Consider the following 18,403-nt stretch of genomic DNA (forward strand, 5'->3'; position numbering starts at 1 on the left):
TGTCCTGGATGTAGGAAGGGCCAGATCCATTCGCAGCATGGTACGCTAGTACCATTGTCTTGAAGTGGATTCTAGCAGTTACCGGAAGCCAGTGGAGGGAGCGGAGGAGCGGAGTGGTGTGGGAACATGTTGGAAGGTTGAAGACCAGACGAGCCGCTGCATTCTGGATGAGCTGCAGAGGTCGGATGGCACATGCAGGTAGACCAGCCAGGAGGGAGCTGCAGTAGTCTAGGCGTGAGATGACGAGAGCCTGGACCAGAAGCTGCGTCGATTTCTGGGTCAGCTGGGGGCGTATCCTCCTGATGTTGAAAAGCGTGTATCTGCAGCAGCGGGTTGTAGCAGGTCCAGTACCAGTGTACTGACTCAGAGTGCTGAGTGAGGAAGGAGTTAATTCCCTATTATACTGTTCTTCATCCATATATTACAGGCCTCAGATATATACAAAACATGTCTCTGAAGTGTTTGGCTCCAAACACCAAACAGATCATTGCAGCATTACCCATAATCCCCTCTGTTTCAGCCCTGTTTCCAAAGTGCTGATTCTCTGTCTGTTACTTTAGATAATAATAATAACTTTATTTGTATAGCACCTTTCATACAGGGGATTGCAGTTCAAAGTGCTTTACATCAGTAAGAAATAAGACAGTGTATCAGTGTAAAACAAGGCAAAGCATAAAGTGGGATAAAATAATTAAAAATAAAAACATGGGGAATAAAACATAGAGAAATAGTGCAATGTCAATCACAGAGAATAGTGCAGTATTATAGTGTAAAATCAGTCAAATGCTTTGGTAGAAAGATAGGTTTTAAGCTGCCCTTTAAAATGAAGATAAGGAGCCCCTCCCCACGCCCCTCTGAGAGAGATTTGGTTACACAGAACTCAATGGTGCTCTAGAGGAGATTCAGGTGATAAGGGGGGGGGGCCTACCTTAGTTCAGGGCCTTGGGAAGTAGGGGCGCTGCAGCACCCCCTGGTGGAAGACAGGGGATCTGCACTCCCACAAGATTAAAGATTAAATAAATGTAACACAAAAAAAACAGAATGTTCAGCCTTGATGTAACAACATTCATAATTAAGTAAAGATGACACCCTTTTCACCCCGGTTACATTTGCCCCGTACGATGGGCGCTGTAAGTGATGAAAGTGGGGGATGTTGGCTTATCAGGCGACGCAGCTCAGAGCCAAAGTGAGAGGGAGAGAGCGGGGGCGCACCGGTACCCGCAGGGATTGTTGTTGCTAACGGATATAAGAAGCCGTTATAATGTGGAGGGAGAGTCCTCTCCAGTCAGAGAGAGGCTCAGTGAGCTAAAGGACTCTGAGGGTTCAGATAGCTCACTTTAGTCTCAGTTATCTCAGTGGGTCTCCAACGTGTTGATCACAATGTATGTAAACACATATTTCCAAGTCACCTTTAAAATTATTAGGATAAATAACAACAGGTTTGAAATCATTCCAATGTATGGACAGTAAACCAACAATATCGTTTAAAACTGGAGATATAAAAAAAATGCGTGACTAAATAAATGTTAACTAGGTAAAATAAGATATATATGAACCACAACAATAAAATAAGTTACATTTATTTGTTATTGGCTATGGTAGGTTACTGGGTATGTTCACATACTTATTTGATTATTAAAATGCCATGTTTAAAGTTGTACCCCCTCGATCGAGTCTCTAGTAATGGTGTGCTCAAAGTGCACCAGATTGAAGCATTTTACTTTAAAATGTTCAAAATAATCTTCCCCCTGGAGGATGTGACGTCCACCCCCCAATTAAAACATGTTCATACAATACTGAATACATTTGAAGCCGTTTAATATAAGCTGTCCACCGTGTCAATACGTGTCTCTGTTCGCAGAGTATTGGTCTTTTGTCGAGGTTTTTCATTGCCAGCTAAAATCTTGCCTTGAGCAGCAAATTGGTCAGAACCAGCCCCGGTGTCCTCCCCACAGCACCCCCCCTTTGAAACATGGCTATGCCTTGGTTGCTGATTGGCTAATGGCTACACAAGCCAACACATCGTTATGACATCATAACGTGGCCAAAATCTGATCAGCTCATTTTCAGACATGAAGACAAGAGACATGAAGAAGAGGGGACACATGTTGATGTAGAAGAGACATGAGGAAGAGGGGACACATGTTGATGTAGAAGAGACATGAGGAAGAGGGGACACATGTTGATGTAGAAGAGACATGGAGAAGAGGGGACACATGTTGATGTAGAAGAGACATGGAGAAGAGGGGACACATGTTGATGTAGAAGAGACGTGAAGAAGAGGGGACACATGTTGATGTAGAAGAGACATGAAGAAGAGGGGACACATGTTGATGTAGAAGAGACAAGAAGAAGAGGGGACACGTGTTGATGTAGAGGAGACATGAAGAAGAGGGGACACATGTTGATGTAGAAGAGACATGAAGAAGAGACGACACATGTTGATGTAGAAGAGACATGAAGAAGAGGGGACACATGTTGATGTAGAAGAGACATGAAGAAGAGGGGACACATGTTGATGTAGAAGAGACATGAAGAAGAGACGACACATGTTGATGTAGAAGAGACATGAAGAAGAGGGGACACATGTTGATGTAGAAGAGACATGAAGAAGAGGGGACACATGTTGATGTAGAAGAGACATGAAGAAGAGGGGACTAATGTTGATGTAGAAGAGACATGGAGAAGAGACGACACATGTTGATGTAGAAGAGACATGAAGAAGAGGGGACACATGTTGATGTAGAAGAGACATGCAGAAGAGACGACACATGTTGATGTAGAAGAGACATGAAGAAGAGGGGACACATGTTGATGTAGAAGAGACATGGAGAAGAGGGGACACATGTTGATGTAGAAGAGACATGAAGAAGAGGGGACACATGTTGATGTAGAAGAGACATGAAGAAGAGGGGACACGTGTTGATGTAGAGGAGACATGAAGAAGAGGGGACACGTGTTGATGTAGAGGAGACATGATGAAGTGAGGACACATGTTGATGTAGAAGAGACATGAAGAAGAGGGGACACATGTTGATGTAGAAGAGACATGAAGAAGAGGGGACACATGTTGATGTAGAAGAGACATGAAGAAGAGGGGACACGTGTTGATGTAGAGGAGACATGAAGAAGAGGGGACACGTGTTGATGTAGAGGAGACATGATGAAGTGAGGACACATGTTGATGTAGAAGAGACATGGAGAAGAGGGGACATGTGGTGATGTAGAAGAGACATGGAGAAGAGGGGACACATGTTGATGTAGAAGAGACATGAAGAAGAGGGGACACATGTTGATGTAGAAGAGACATGAAGAAGAGGGGACACATGTTGATGTAGAAGAGACATGAAGAAGAGGGGACACATGTTAATGTAGAAGAGACATGAAGAAGAGGGGACACATGTTGATGTAGAAGAGACATGAAGAAGAGGGGACACATGTTGATGTAGAAGAGACATGAAGAAGAGGGGACACATGTTGATGTAGAAGAGACATGAAGAAGAGGGGACACATGTTGATGTAGAAGAGACATGAAGAAGAGGGGACACATGTTGATGTAGAGGAGACGTGAAGAAGAGGGGACACATGTTGATGTAGAGGAGACATGAAGAAGAGGGGACAGCTGACCTGAATGCCTGAGGGCTGCTGGCGGTGCAGGTGGGGGGTCCTCGGGTGGATGTCAGTCAGGTGGGGTGCAGGGTCTGGTGTGGACCTCCGACTGTGTTGTTGCAGGACGTCCTGGTACGACTTCCTGTCAAAGTTTGTCCTCCACATCAGCACCTAGGGGACGGAGGGACCGGCACAACTTCCACGATTAAAGGTTTTCTCCAACCGAGAGTAGGAATGTCTCCGTGATGTTGGAAGTGATGAGTATCGGGAATACAACGACATGACGTGAAGCAGGAATGAGTTAGCATGTTAGCATTGCTGCTACTTATCTTAAACACGTGTACTACTATGTGTGTGTACTAGTTCCATCCATTAAAGTATTATTTAAATGCGTAATTATTACTGCAATACTCTATTATATGTTCACAAAACACCAACCTGTCCATCCGCCCCCCCCGAGGCAAACTGGTCTCCTGACCTCGAGAAAGTTACCGTCATTACAGCGCCCTAAAAAACAAAGTACAACATGTGAATTAAAAACCTTCCCATGACACGAACAACTCCCAGGACTGAGACACTGGAGCTGATATAACAACGGTCCTATTGTCGTATGCACCGCAGCTACATGTAGAAGGGCGATGGAAACCTTCTGACCTGAGCTCCTCCAACATATTATATAAAATACTAAATAGTGCAAAACTCTATATACATTATACTGTATGTACAAGAACAGAATATTAAATGAAATAATGTCTATTAAGACGAAATTAAATATGGTTTATTACGGGGATAACTATTATATACATTAGTAAATTGCCAGATGACAAACAGATGAATGTTTATCGAGGCACTTGGAGCTCAGGTGTTGAGCACTCTTATGGCCTGTGGGATGGAACGGTCTGGTGGTTTTCGTCCACGTGGAATCACCAGGCTCCCCGCGATACGATACTATCGCGATGCTTAAGCCATTATAGGATAGTATTGCGATTCTACGATATGCTAAGTATTGCGATACGATATATTGCATTTCTGATTTCTTTCTCCGCTGACTCCATCTTTGTTTCCACTGACTTTCCCCATGGCCATGACCGCACAAGAAGAAGCTCAGCGCCATCTACTTCAGTGCTTCTCAAAGTGTGGTCCGTGACCGCCCCCTAGTGGTCAGTGAGTATATTGGTAACATTTTAAATAAATAAGTTAATTTAAGTTAATTTAAGTTTTCCGCACTCCCTCGGGAATATCTCCGCAATGGAGCGAGCTTCAGTTTCACTTTCGATTGCATGATATAGCCCAGCGCAACACCTTCGTCACCTGTTTGTACCATTTTCAGGCGATTTGTAATCTGTTCTAAAAAGACGATGTGTTTTTGGATATTTGTGGAGTTAGGCGGTCCGCGAGTGTTTTTTTATTGGTATGAAAAAGTTTGAGAAACACTGATCTAGTTGATTGAAAAAACAATTGTTACCAAAAACTTTAATTCAGATTTGCAATATGAATAGTTTATATAATAAAATATCGATACTTGGCGTCCGTGTATCGATACAAAATCACCACGCAAAGTATCGCGATACTCTGCTGTATCGATTGTTTCCCCCGCCCCTAATGTCTCTGTCTTCATAATGATGTACCTTGTGTCCATGCAGCGTGTAGATGAGGCGCCCCTCCACCAGGTCCAGGACCTTCACTGTGGTGTCGCTGGAGCCGCTGATCAGGAAGTTATTGGACGGGTGGAAGGAAAAACTGTTGATCCCGGCACTGTGGACTGATCAGAGACAAATGAACAAACATGTATTTATTTGTCTGTTTATTCCACACATGGCAGTTATTTAAAAAACACATGTACACTTTCACTATTTCTTTTGTATATTTTCTGGCAGTATTCTGTTTTTTGCTTTACGCATAAATAAAGCCGTCTGTAATTCTATTGAATCTTTACATTTTAACAGCTTGACTCCATACATAGTGTGTTTGTTTGTTCTCTAGAACAGTGCTTCTCAAACTTTTTTCAGTAATGCCCCCTTTGAAACATTTTCTCAGCCAAGTACCCCCTGACCGACCCCGAACATTTTTGATCGAAAAAGCCTATATATATAATTACAATATAGTGATGTTCCTCAGTGTGTGATGTATGAACTCCTTCGTGGTATGCATTACAACACACTAAGGATATTTTCATTTTATGCATGAAAAAAAATAACATAACACTTTTATAAAACAGATTTTTCCAAGGAGTGTTTCAATTTAAGTAATATGTTATTGTGAAAAACAATAAAATACAATACACACATTTGACATGTTTATATGAGGACCCCCTTGGTGGTTCTAGGAATGTTTTATATACAATTGTGTTTTCTATTTCACTTATTTTACTAAGATTATTTTTTTAATTAACCTTTTTTTTTTTTTAATCTCACGTACCCCCTGCAGTACCCCAACGTACCCCTAGGGGTCCGCGTACCCCCATTTGAGAATCACTGCTCTAGGTTGTACATTATGCAAATAAAAAAATGTAGATATTTTGAAGGATATTTCAGGTGATTCTTTTTTTTCTCCAAATGGAATATATCGTAGTAAATACCTTGATAGTGCTGAATCAGCTTGTTGGTCCGGAGATCCCAGATCTTCAGTGAACTGTCGGCTCCCGAGGACGCGATGCATGTTCCACTCGAGTTAAAACCAACAAACGTGGCCGACCTGGAAGAAAAAACATTACATCACATCACATGTTACTTGTTAGACGCTTTTATCCAAAGAGACTCACATACTCAATACTGTGGGCAGTTTGGGGTGAAGTGTCTCAGGGACACAACGACATGCTGACTGCAGTGGGGTTTGAACCCGTGACCCTGATCCGAACACCAACGCACAACCCTCTGCGCCACACACCTCCTATCCCCAGGTAACAAGACGGGCAAGCTACTATAAGATAAGATAAGATGTACTTTATTGATCCCAATGTGGGAAATGTTTGTGTTGCATTAGAGTAAAAGACATAAGTAGAAATTAAAAGAGTAGAACTAAACAACTCGGAAATATAAACATCTCTAAAATAGAAATAAAACAGCATTAAAAAAGTTGAAAATATACATTAGCCTCTTTGTATGATATCAGTATTGCAACTTTTTTTTTAAAGACGTCTTAGGAGACTGGCCAAGAACAAAAGACCCTGTATGGTTAAGGGATTAAAACTAACAGGTCCCTATTTCACTGTTTTCATCAATATATTGCAGGTCTCAGATCAGGTTCGAGTTACGTGGGAGCCAATGGGAGAGCTGCCTTAAGGAGGGTCTGAGCTCCCACGGACGCAGTGAAATCATACATCTGTGGGGGTCGCTAATACATTACCAACAACCATTATTTTAATCACAAATAATGACCGTGTAAATGTAACGAGTATTATTTACGTTAACGAGGTAAATAGGCTGAAAGAAAAACATGTTTTCCAAAAGAACTACACTGCTCTTGAATCATGACAATATGCCTGCGCTGCACCTCCAAGGTGTGTGTGTGTGTGTGTGTGTGTGTGTGTGTGTGTGTGTGTGTGTGTGTGTGTGTGTGTGTGTGTGTGTGTGTGTGTGTGTGTGTGTGTGTGTGTGTGTGTGTGTGTGTGTGTGTGTGTGTGTGTGTGTGTGTGTGTGTGTGTGTGTGTGTGTGTGTGTGTGTGTGTGTGTGTGTGTGTGTGTGTGTGTGTGTGTGTGTGTGTGTGCATTAGTTTTAATGACACCCATAGAGCTCCGTTTATAACTCGAACCCCGTCTCACATATATACAGAGCCTGTCTCTGATTGGCTGAAACACCAAACAGGTCATTGCAGCATTACCCATAATCCCCTCTGTTTCAGCCCTGTTTCCAAAGTGCTGATTCTCTGTCTGTTACTTTAGATGAAAATAAGGAGCCCCTCCCCACGCCCCTCTGAGAGACATTTGGTTACAAAGAACTCAATGGAGCTCTAGGAGGAGATTCAGCTGATAAGGGGGGGGGGTACCTTGGTTGGTGATTGGCTAATGGCTACACAAGACAACACATCGTTATGACATCATAAAGTGGGCAAAATCTGATCAGCTCATTTTCAGACAGGTTTTTATAGAAATGGATCAAAAAGAGAGAGAATCTTTGTTCCTGAATCTTTCAGAGTCTCTTTCCACAGAGGGGACCCATGTTGATGTAGAAGAGACATGGAGAAGAGGGGACACATGTTGATGTAGAAGAGACATGAAGAAGAGGGGACACATGTTGATGTAGAAGAGACATGAAGAAGAGGGGACACATGTTGATGTAGAAGAGACATGAAGAAGAGGGGACACATGTTGATGAAGAAGAGACATGGAGAAGAGGGGACACATGTTGATGTAGAAGAGACATGGAGAAGAGGGGACACATGTTGATGTAGAAGAGACATGGAGAAGAGGGGACACATGTTGATGTAGAAGAGACATGAAGAAGAGGGGACACATGTTGATGTAGAAGAGACATGGAGAAGAGGGGACACATGTTGATGTAGAAGAGACATGGAGAAGAGGGGACACATGTTGATGTAGAAGAGACATGAAGAAGAGGGGACACATGTTGATGTAGAAGAGACATGAAGAAGAGGGGACACATGTTGATGTAGAAGAGACATGAAGAAGAGGGGACACATGTTGATGAAGAAGAGACATGGAGAAGAGGGGACACATGTTGATGTAGAAGAGACATGGAGAAGAGGGGACACATGTTGATGTAGAAGAGACATGGAGAAGAGGGGACACATGTTGATGTAGAAGAGACATGAAGAAGAGGGGACACATGTTGATGTAGAAGAGACATGAAGAAGAGGGGACACATGTTGATGTAGAAGAGACATGAAGAAGAGGGGACACATGTTGATGTAGAAGAGACATGAAGAAGAGGGGACACATGTTGATGTAGAAGAGACATGAAGAAGAGGGGACACATGTTGATGAAGAAGAGACATGAAGAAGAGGGGACACATGTTGATGTAGAAGAGACATGGAGAAGAGGGGACGCATGTTGATGTAGAAGAGACATGAAGAAGAGGGGACACATGTTGATGTAGAAGAGACATGAAGAAGAGGGGACACATGTTGATGTGGAAGAGACATGAAGAAGAGGGGACACATGTTGATGTAGAAGAGACACTTTTCGGACTCACTCTGCAGAGTCGGTGAAGCAGTTGATGCAGTGTTTGGTGGACGTGTCCCACAGCCGGACGGTGCGGTCGTCTCCACACGACGCTACCAGACGCCCATCTGGAGAAAACCTGCAGGGAAGAAATCATTCCCTTCCACATTTACACCTTTCATGCAAACATGCAGTCCAACATGATCTCATAAACAACACAAATGTGGAAAGTAAATGAATAAAAGTCAATAGAATTACATTTCTTTTCAGACACTCGGGATAAAAGAAGAAAAACCAAGTGTCCAAACCAAGGCTATGAACATGACTCCTGTTCAAAGCCAGCATGTTTTCTCTCAGAGATTGTGATGTTTGCCGTTTGTTTGCTTTTCATGTGCTGTGTCTCGATATGTGTCACATGGAGCTGCTGGGATGCAGGTCAAATGTCAGACTTGATCTGACCAATCAAGTATTATCGTATCGTATAAAAGTATTTAATTTCCTTATCAAAGATCAACTTTGCTGTTTGAAATTCTAAACACATCCCCTAGACCTGGGCGTTAGACATTAGAGTTTAAAGGACTTAAGGCCAAACTGACACCGAAGAACACGTCCCGACGGACCCGACTGTTGCGTCGCCTCCCGTCTCTGCGTCTTGGCCATGTGTCGCACTGGAACACACCGCGGAGACTTCAGCCGACGGCCAAGAAGCACGTACGAACTGCGCATGCGTGAGTGGCAATAACTCTCCTTACCAGCAGGCGGCGGTAGTGTGTATTGTATGAAATCTCAGATTTGTCTTCTTAGGGCGCTTCTCACTTCTCTTATTTTTCATTTCCTCGGTCTCACCGGGAGTTGATTTGTCTGCGCCATCTTGAGTAGCTTCCCAATGGCCTTATTTTTGCCGGAGGACCGAGGAGCGATAATGGAGGAGCTATAAACGAGGAACCATCAGACCATCCTCCGATGAAATCCTCAGACACTCGCGCTGCCCCCTTACGGCCCGTCTACACTACAGGCATCGAAAAATGCTTTCAACGCTTCGCCCATTCACTTGAATGGGGTGACGTAGAAGATTTTTAAACTTCGCCGAACTGCATTGTGGGAGCGGAGCGTGGCTTTGCAAGCATCGTGAGCATCTATCGGCAAAGTTGAACATTGTTCAACTTTTGAGGCTCGATGCTTGGCATCAGCCAATCAAATCCCGCGTATGCAAATCTGACAGTACAAGCGCTAGCCAATCAAACCGCGTGTATGCTGGGAGAGAGTACGCTGGTCATTTCCTCATATTAAAAAAAAATGGAGCGGTAGTGAATCACCCGGTGCTGAATGAACAGTCTCTGTTCATCTACCGGGATACAAACCGGAGGAGCGAGGCATGGAGGGAGGTGGCAGAGACAGGGGGTGAAACTGGTAGGTTTTCGCCTGTTTGGGGATTTTATATCCAGTTTACTTCGTTTTAACATTGCTATTGCTTTGAATGCCGGGGGCGGGCGGGAGATTCCTGATTGGTTGTTGGTCGCGAGAAATCGCCAAGCCTCAGACATGCCCAGCTTCAAGATTTTTTTTATGCCTGTAGTGTAGACGGGCAGTTACGGTACGTTCACACAGCAGCTTTTCAAAAATCTTGAAAATCTTGGAGCTGGGCGTGTCTGACAGCTTGGGGATTTTTTGCGAGCAATGCGACCAACAGCCAATCACATGAATCTCCCGCCCCCGACATCCAAAGCAAAAAACCCCGGGGATTTTATGCGAGCAATATATATATATATATAAACTCCCCAAACAGGCGAAAACCTACCAGTTTCACCCACTGTCTCTGCCACCTCCCTCCATGCTGGTTCCTCCGGTTTGTATCCCGGTAATAGTTCTGGTCGTAAAGAACCGGGTGATTTGCTACCGTAATTTCTCGTTTGGAATATGAGGAAATGAACTGCGGTCTGGCTCTCCCTGCTTACACGCGGTTTGATTGGCTAGCGCTTCTACTGTCAGATTTGCATAAACGTGTTTGATTGGCTGGCGCTTCCAGCTCAGATTCAAAAGTTGAACATTGCTCAACTTTTGAATCCTGGGAATCCTGGAAATCTTCGCTCCGCTCCCCCACAATGCAGTTCGGCGAAAAGCGAGGCAAAGTGACGTCATCCCCATTCAAAGTCAATGGGCAGAGAAGCGTTGGAAGCGGTGGAAGATTCTTCTGAAGCTGCTGTGTGGACGTACCGTGACTGTGTATCGCTCACTGATTGGACGAGGCAGTGCATGCACTGATCTCATGCTTCTTGACGTGAGAGCCGTTTCCCAGCGGAGTGAAGAAAACACATGAACCTCACGAGACTCACTCCTCAGTTTATACCGTGTTTTGTTTCAATTCATGTTTCATTTAGTTACAAATATGTGAAATATCTGAACAACAAAGTGGTCAAAAATCATTTTATTCATTTTTGGGAAACATTTTCATGATCGCTTTTTTCGTTTTACATTTTCATTTATTGTCATCAGTCAGTCATTAAGTGCTATTCAAATGTTAATGTGCTACATATCCACACAATCAAAGTGTGCAGTCCAATGAATGTTAATCTAACTGGGTTTTGATAGATAACATCTCTCTTTCTTCTCCCAATTATTTTATTTATTTTGTGCACTCTAATAAATGTTAATCAAACTAATGTTCGTTTATTTTCATTTCATTTCAAACCTTTATTTAACCAGATTGGTCCCACTGAGATCATAGATCTGTTTTTTAAGGGAGACCTGCACATTTTAAATATGGCGTTTATCTTTTTTGAGAATGAGTTCTTATTGTATTTTATGTATTTGGGTCTGCAACAGATGATACAAATGTTTGTGTCAGTAAATGTGTACTAACAGAGGCGGGGGTGATAACGGGGCCAGAGCTGCTGTGCGGCGTCATCACAAACGGACGTCGCTTCACGTGGCGCTCCGGAGGAAAGGACGTCCCATTGCTCTTAAAACTCATTTCCCTGCTTCTCGTGGCTTCCTTGCGTCTCTCCGTGCTTCCCTGGTGGGAGGGACTAGCCGCAGGGAAACGACGCAAGTGAGGGACGCAAGGAATCCATTTAACCGAAGTGAGAAGGGCCCTTAATCGTTTGTTTGGGTCCCTCACTTCCGTTTCGCTTCTCATTCGCTAGCTGAACAGCCAATCAGAGTGATTTATTTGGCCGACTGCCCACCGGAATGTCGGCACGGCCGAGAAGACACGACGGGGCGGAACAGACCAATCTGAGTAAGGCGACAGGACGCTCATCGACGGCCAGACATCCATCGACGCCGAAAATCGGCTCGGTGTGTCAGGACCTTTAAACGATCTTTGTTCCTGGACGTACTGGATTTGTGTCAAACACAACAAAAACTTGATTTGAAGAAACAAAAATATGAACCAAAACATAAAATAATGCACTACGTTATTGTTTCACTGGATCATCTCCTCCCGTTAAACACCTGAACTTTTTAAAGAACATCCATAACATTCATCTGTTTGCAACTTATATCAATATTCCAATTACTTGTATCCAGACTATTCTGCACTATTTCTGTTATATTCAATTTCATTTTATCTGTTTGATCTGTTTTATTGTGTTGCACTGTGGGAGGAGCCTGTGACCTAAGAATGTCATCGTCATAACTACACTGTAGCTATGTACACATGACAATAAAAGCCTTGAATCCTTGAGTCCTTGAGTCCTTGGCAATAAGATGTGTGGTCTTGTTGACGAGGGACATGAGAGTCAAGTTTGTGCCGTAACCTAGCACGAGAAGTAACTAAGGAAGCGTTGTAGTAGCCATATGTTAAAAAGGTATACATTTGCTATATTATGTTTGATATCGATATATGTGAACATTGTAATCCTTTGTTATTAGTATTATTATATCATTTATTTAAACCAGCAATTGTAAAATGTACGTCATAGACGACCGCAGCTGCTTGTAATTAGAAGTGAGAAAGAGGAAAGAATCACGGAGCGATATGGTTTTTCGATCTGTGAAAATATGTGTTGTGCCGATATCTTTTGTTTCAGTAAAGAGTCAAACTTTCCTGACACGTATTTTTGTCGGAGTCAAGCTTATTGCTACTTGTGGATATAGACATGTTTGGATTAGACGGAACTACATGCGTTGCCGCTGTACCTGGCGCAGCGCACCCAGTTGGTGTGCTGGGTGAGCGAGTAGACGAAGCACTGCCGGTGGACGCTCCACACTTTGACCGACTTATCATCCGACGCCGTCACCAGCCGCTGTCCATCGTGGGAGAAAGCAACGCTGCGTACAGGCGCCGTGTGGGCTTTGAACACTGTGGACTCTCCTTTCCTATCAACACAGGCACAAATTGAAAACCAGGCCTCAGTCACATATTTCATATTAAGCGCCACTTGTTTCACACGTTCAAAGAAATATATTTTTTACCTTCCTAGTGTTTTGTATTTTTTTACGTCATATGTGAGTTTTTCAGTCGGTGGCTTCTGATCTGGTTTCAGTGTCTCGTGTATTACATGTGTTTCATGTCCTGTCTGTTTTTATGTATATAGCCTATGCTATGTTTTTATACAGTTGTTGATGTACAGCACTTTGATCAACTCTATTGTTTTTAAATGTGCTATATAAATAAAATGGATTGGATTGGATATATATGACTCAAATATGTATATATATGTTAATTTCATTAATTTCTTATTTTTAAAGTTACTTACCTGTACTATAACACTCCTTGTTGTTAAATACCAAGCAACTATGTGCAATATATATATGCCGTTAATAACTGTTCAATATAAACCTGGCTGCTAAATCCTCAGAACTGTTACAAGATGGGTATTTTGTAAATTGCGTAACTTTTTTTTATCAGCATATTTGCCGTTTAAACTTCTGAAGTTCCCTCAGGGATTAATAAAAAGGTCCATTTTATCATCTTATATCTTGATTTGAGATGTAAAAGTGACTCGAGCCTACATGGTGGGCGTCCACAGTCGGACCGTCCTGTCCTTGGAGGAAGTGGCCACCAGGTGACCGGAGGGGGAGAACTGCACCCCAGTGATCAGGTCTTGGTGGCCGACATAACGGAAAGCTCTGGCCTTTGGAGCCAGATTCCAGATCATCAGAGATTTATCCACCGAACCCGAGGCTGGAGGGAGCCAACAAAGATCAATGGAGAACGTTCAGACTTACACACGAGACAGAGTAGATATCCTGTTAGGGATCAGCTTAATACATAACTAATGGTATTTAAAGAGGTCAGTGAATAAAGTGAGTTTGTATCGGTAACCTTTTATTGTCTGGAATAAAAGAGCCACAATTAACTAAGAACTAAGACGTTCTTGTAGGTCAGCTTTGACGAACATTCACTGGTTTAACTTCTGCAAAAGTCACTGTTTTCATCAAGTGCATCAATTTGCACCATCAAAGTGCTAAAAGGCAGAAACCAAGATGCCCATCCTTGAAACCATGTCAATTGTATTAATAAAAGATTATCAAAAGTTCACATTTAGAAAAACACAAGTTCATAAAACCTTTAAACTGATTCTGCTGTTCTGTTGACACCCGTTAGGCTGAGCATGATGAGGACGCATCATGTAAGAGTCACTGACATGTCCCTTACATGCACATTGTGAGGTTATTACTAAGGATCTTATTTGACCAAATACTACAGAGAAAATATAACATAATTTCACATCAATTTAACTTCTGACAATGGCATTGATGTGAAAATGTTAATTATTTCTGAGAGTGAAAATGCACGACACACGTGATAACAGGAAACAATTACACGGAGAATTTGTAAATCCGTGGCAGCAGCAGATATTACCCAGTTGTTTGCGGTTTGGATTGAAGTCGGTACAGGTGACGGCATCTTTGTGCCCCTTGAAGTGGCGCTCTAGGGTTGGATCTTCCTGCAAAAACAATGCAGAGACAGTCAGGGACACTGCTGTCCTTTGCAGTATCGTGTGCATAGCACAGTGAAGAAAAAACAGCACTGACAGACAAAGACCGACGTGTATTTGATGGATCTTTCACTTTAATAAAAGTAGCAATACAACAGTGTACACACTTGGCTACAAGAAAGAGTTCTTCTTTTAAAATACTACTCAAGTAAAAGTACACAAATATAAGCTAGTTCTCATTTTGTAATGTTGTCTCACTTCAGAGTCAAACATATTAAATAGTTGGATAATATGTATTCATGCTTTCATCACTTTAATGTTGCACTTCGCAAAGGTGGGGTTTATTTGAATGAATCTGGTTAGGAACGTTTGTTAAAAAATGGTTTCTTATAACTATTTTTGGTACAACGAGGCACATTCCTCGTATGTGTAAACTTACCTGGCAATAAACCTGTTTCTGACTCTGATTCTGAAGTAGCATATCATGAAAAAAGCAAAGTACTTATTTACCTTCTAGTCTAGGTTGATGCATAATGTGTTGCTAGTAGTGGAGGGCTGGGCAGGACATGACTTTGGGTCACTGCATGCCGAGGCTCTCAACACAGTGCATGTGTTGTCAGATAACATTAAGGTTATACAAAAAGCAAGTCTACTATGCAGTTGATATTTCAGAGAGATCCCAGGGAGTGTTTGCAAGCCCCTCTCAGCAAATCCTCTTAGCAGAGCTGCAGCTAGCAAAACTCGCCGACTCAGCTACTATTAAGCCCATAGAAAGTTATCCAAGTAAACACACGTTTGCTCATTAGCATTTACAAAAGTATTAACTTACCAAAACAGAAGCCATTGTGGGCATTTGCTTAAAAAAGCCACTGTTGTCACTGTCAGAGGTAAAGTACCGTTGCTTCCATGGCTGTCAAACAGTGCGCCTTCAGCAACAGTTTCAGACCCGATGTGTCGAGCTCAGAAAATACGCCGTTCTCATCAACAGTCCCAGCGACCTTAGAAAAACGTTGAATTCCCGGACTTTTAAATGAAAGCTAGGTTTGTTTTTGCATGAACAGCCGCATAACACACGCTATTTTCACAGCTAACGAGACGTAGACACCTGTAGCTTGATCCTCATGCAACTAAGAAAGTGATGATGCATTCAAGAAAATTGGGGAATATTTTATTTATGATAATCCGAAATTAAAATGCCATTCACAATTTCAAAACACCATTCGCAACAGCTCTGGAGTTACAGATAAGAAAGGTTATCTGCTACGGAATTAGAAGTTTGTCTTTCCAGTCAATTAATCAAGGATCTCCTTATTGAATTGCATGGAAAAGCGCCCAGCTAATTGTAAGTTATTTAACATTACATAAAAACAAAAAGAGAAAACAAAACAAATTATAAATATCAATTAAGTGTTTGGCGAAGAATAGCCATTGAAGGAAGAATAGTAAAGACCCAAAAGTGCTTCCAACAAGCCAAAAATCTTGTTTTTTTAACTGTGTTGTGAACGGTCCGGTTATTTTCTGGTTTCTTGAATGCGTCCTGTCATTAAGGTGGAGCGTCTTTCGCTGCTAAGCAACTAGCCAGTCATATCATATGAAACTGCATTTACACGGATGCGGCCCAGTATCCGCCTCTCTGATTGGCCCATGAAACAGCATCAACCAATCAACATCGAGATTGTTAAACTTTGACATTCATGTTTGGCATTTCGCTTTGAAAAGATGTCGCTTAAACAGGGCATCGGCAGTGTGGTGGTAACGTCTGTTTAATGACAATAATGGTTGTTTTATCTGCCCGCTTATTGTTAATATTGTATTATCGATAGTAACATGCACAGCGTGGGCAAACAGAAATAAATGTAGCTATCCTAGCATGCTAACTAGTTAGCTATTGTCAGTGTTATGTTACCATATCAACGACAGTGCACCTGTGTCGTTGGTCAGAATTAGCTCTTTTAAACCTTAAATGTTTTCAGGTTAACTTACCTACCATTAGAAAGTAATATCCAGTCTGTATTTCTGTTCATTAAGACGACAAAAACCCATTGTTTTTCCATCTAGTACTTGAAAAAGAGGATACCGAAAAATGAGAAATATCAACATGTCAAAACAAGGCTGGACACAGGTATGTTGTCTGTGTACAGATGAACTACAATGTTGTTATCAAGATCATTATGTTATGACTTAATTAACAAATGCCTTATTATGAATGTAACTATTTTTTTTAATATAGGTTGCAGTCTCTCAAAGTATATGGAAAGGCTGGAAGACATAAAAAAAAGTGAGTACCCCATGTGAAGAGGAATTAGATTGTGCAAGTCATTGTATGTATTTGTACATATTTATACTTTTTTTTGTCAGTTTTTAAATCCGGCTTCTAAAATAACAGATATGTTCGTAAGCAGAGTAAAAACTAAAGCCTGAATCAGCAGGAGGTGTTTGAATATGAGTTGTCTTTGACACAGGTGCATTAAGATGGCTATTACAATGTCTTTAAATGTTAAACTTCCGTGACTTAGATGTTTAATTGATAATAGGTTTCTTATAGATACAAACAGCTTCAATGTCTTCCTAAAAGACACTTCACAAGGAGCCAGAATGGAAAAGTGCCTATGTCTATCTGGCTCCTACGCAGTTCCCGTAGCAAATACATTAGTATGTTAGTTTCTTATACACACTTTGAATTCTTCCCAAAGGTGAACAGTTGGCTTGAATAACAGAAGTGTAAAACTCACAAATGATTGTTCAGAGCAAGATAAGCCTTTGCTGTTTTCTCTCAGATTACAGGTATCGAAATAATGAAATCTTTAAGCGGTTAAAGGTGACAACGTTTGCACAATTGGTAAGTATTAACGGTTATTTCCTATCATTACTGTCCAGCAATATTGATATTTTTAACAGTTATTCGTGTGGCCCTCTACATTTTAGATATCATAAACGATGCAGTGAGAAACCATGATCCATTTACAGTGCTAAATAATTGATAAGCCACTTGTGTAGAGAGTTTGAACAGACGTGTTACCTTTATCCCAGGATGCCATTCTCTTTGCAGTTTTTGTTCCGAGCAGAAGCGTCTTCGATTGACATCTTGTTTTTCACACCAGATACTCCAGGTAGCCTCTGTGTCCGACCTGAATGAAAGTGAGATTGACGGTGAATCCCACTGCCCAGAAGGTAAGTAGTAAAGTCACCGATTCACTTAACATTGTGAAAATGCATTTATCTCCAACTTCATACCAAATAGCACATTCAAAAATAACTTGACTACTGATGGGAAAATACTGAATGTCCTCTTCCAGTATGAGAGTAACATGATAACAAAGGTATCCCAACTGTAGCTGTGTGCATGACTGCTTTCTATCCCTCCATCTTGTGACTGTGTGACTCTCTCTCTTGGATATCAGCATGTGAAGGACACTGCTCAGGAACTAGTTGATGCTCTGTATGTGATGCCTTCCCTTCTGGAGAGGATCACAGATACGTGGATCCTGATGTTGAAGCTCAAGCCGGGGACCAGGGAGATTTTCAAACAAATACTAACATTACCTATCAGTACTCAGTCTCCCATTATCTCCCTCCCTGTTTGCAGATGGTCTGTCCGTGGTCTCTGAGGCAGACTTGGACTGTTTGTCTGAACGCACCAATGGCAGCTCTCCTCAGGCGTCACCTGTTTCCTATCGGCAGGATGCAGGAGACATAGAGATGTGTAACTCTGCCCGGTCAACGCTGCTGAGGTACTGTACAGCTCCTAAGAATGTGAAGCTTTACTGAACACCTCGTACTGTACACAA

At 42.1% G+C, this 18,403-nt stretch overlaps 2 protein-coding genes across 2 annotated transcripts in view; one reads left to right on the forward strand and one right to left on the reverse strand.

Annotated features, from left to right (window-relative positions):
• Positions 1–15,731, reverse strand: part of poc1b (POC1 centriolar protein B) — a 92,893-nt gene extending 77,162 nt beyond the window's left edge. The window contains exons 1-9 of the mRNA XM_034084848.2: positions 15,445–15,731; positions 14,540–14,624; positions 13,687–13,858; positions 12,871–13,050; positions 8,762–8,869; positions 6,188–6,303; positions 5,238–5,371; positions 4,048–4,116; positions 3,628–3,780 (exon numbers count right to left, since the gene is read on the reverse strand). Of these exons, the coding sequence (XP_033940739.1) occupies positions 3,628–3,780; positions 4,048–4,116; positions 5,238–5,371; positions 6,188–6,303; positions 8,762–8,869; positions 12,871–13,050; positions 13,687–13,858; positions 14,540–14,624; positions 15,445–15,468 (1,041 nt within the window). The 5' untranslated portion in view covers positions 15,469–15,731. The remainder of the gene's footprint in view (positions 1–3,627; positions 3,781–4,047; positions 4,117–5,237; positions 5,372–6,187; positions 6,304–8,761; positions 8,870–12,870; positions 13,051–13,686; positions 13,859–14,539; positions 14,625–15,444) is intronic.
• Positions 15,732–16,267: 536 nt separating this feature from the next.
• Positions 16,268–18,403, forward strand: part of cep41 (centrosomal protein 41) — a 12,188-nt gene continuing 10,052 nt past the window's right edge. The window contains exons 1-6 of the mRNA XM_034084853.1: positions 16,268–16,367; positions 16,674–16,737; positions 16,846–16,893; positions 17,393–17,454; positions 17,717–17,786; positions 18,202–18,346. Coding sequence (XP_033940744.1) covers positions 16,335–16,367; positions 16,674–16,737; positions 16,846–16,893; positions 17,393–17,454; positions 17,717–17,786; positions 18,202–18,346 — 422 coding nt within the window. The 5' untranslated portion in view covers positions 16,268–16,334. The remainder of the gene's footprint in view (positions 16,368–16,673; positions 16,738–16,845; positions 16,894–17,392; positions 17,455–17,716; positions 17,787–18,201; positions 18,347–18,403) is intronic.

This window comes from Pseudochaenichthys georgianus, chromosome 6 (assembly GCF_902827115.2).
Source record: "Pseudochaenichthys georgianus chromosome 6, fPseGeo1.2, whole genome shotgun sequence".
Lineage (NCBI taxonomy): Eukaryota > Metazoa > Chordata > Actinopteri > Perciformes > Channichthyidae > Pseudochaenichthys > Pseudochaenichthys georgianus.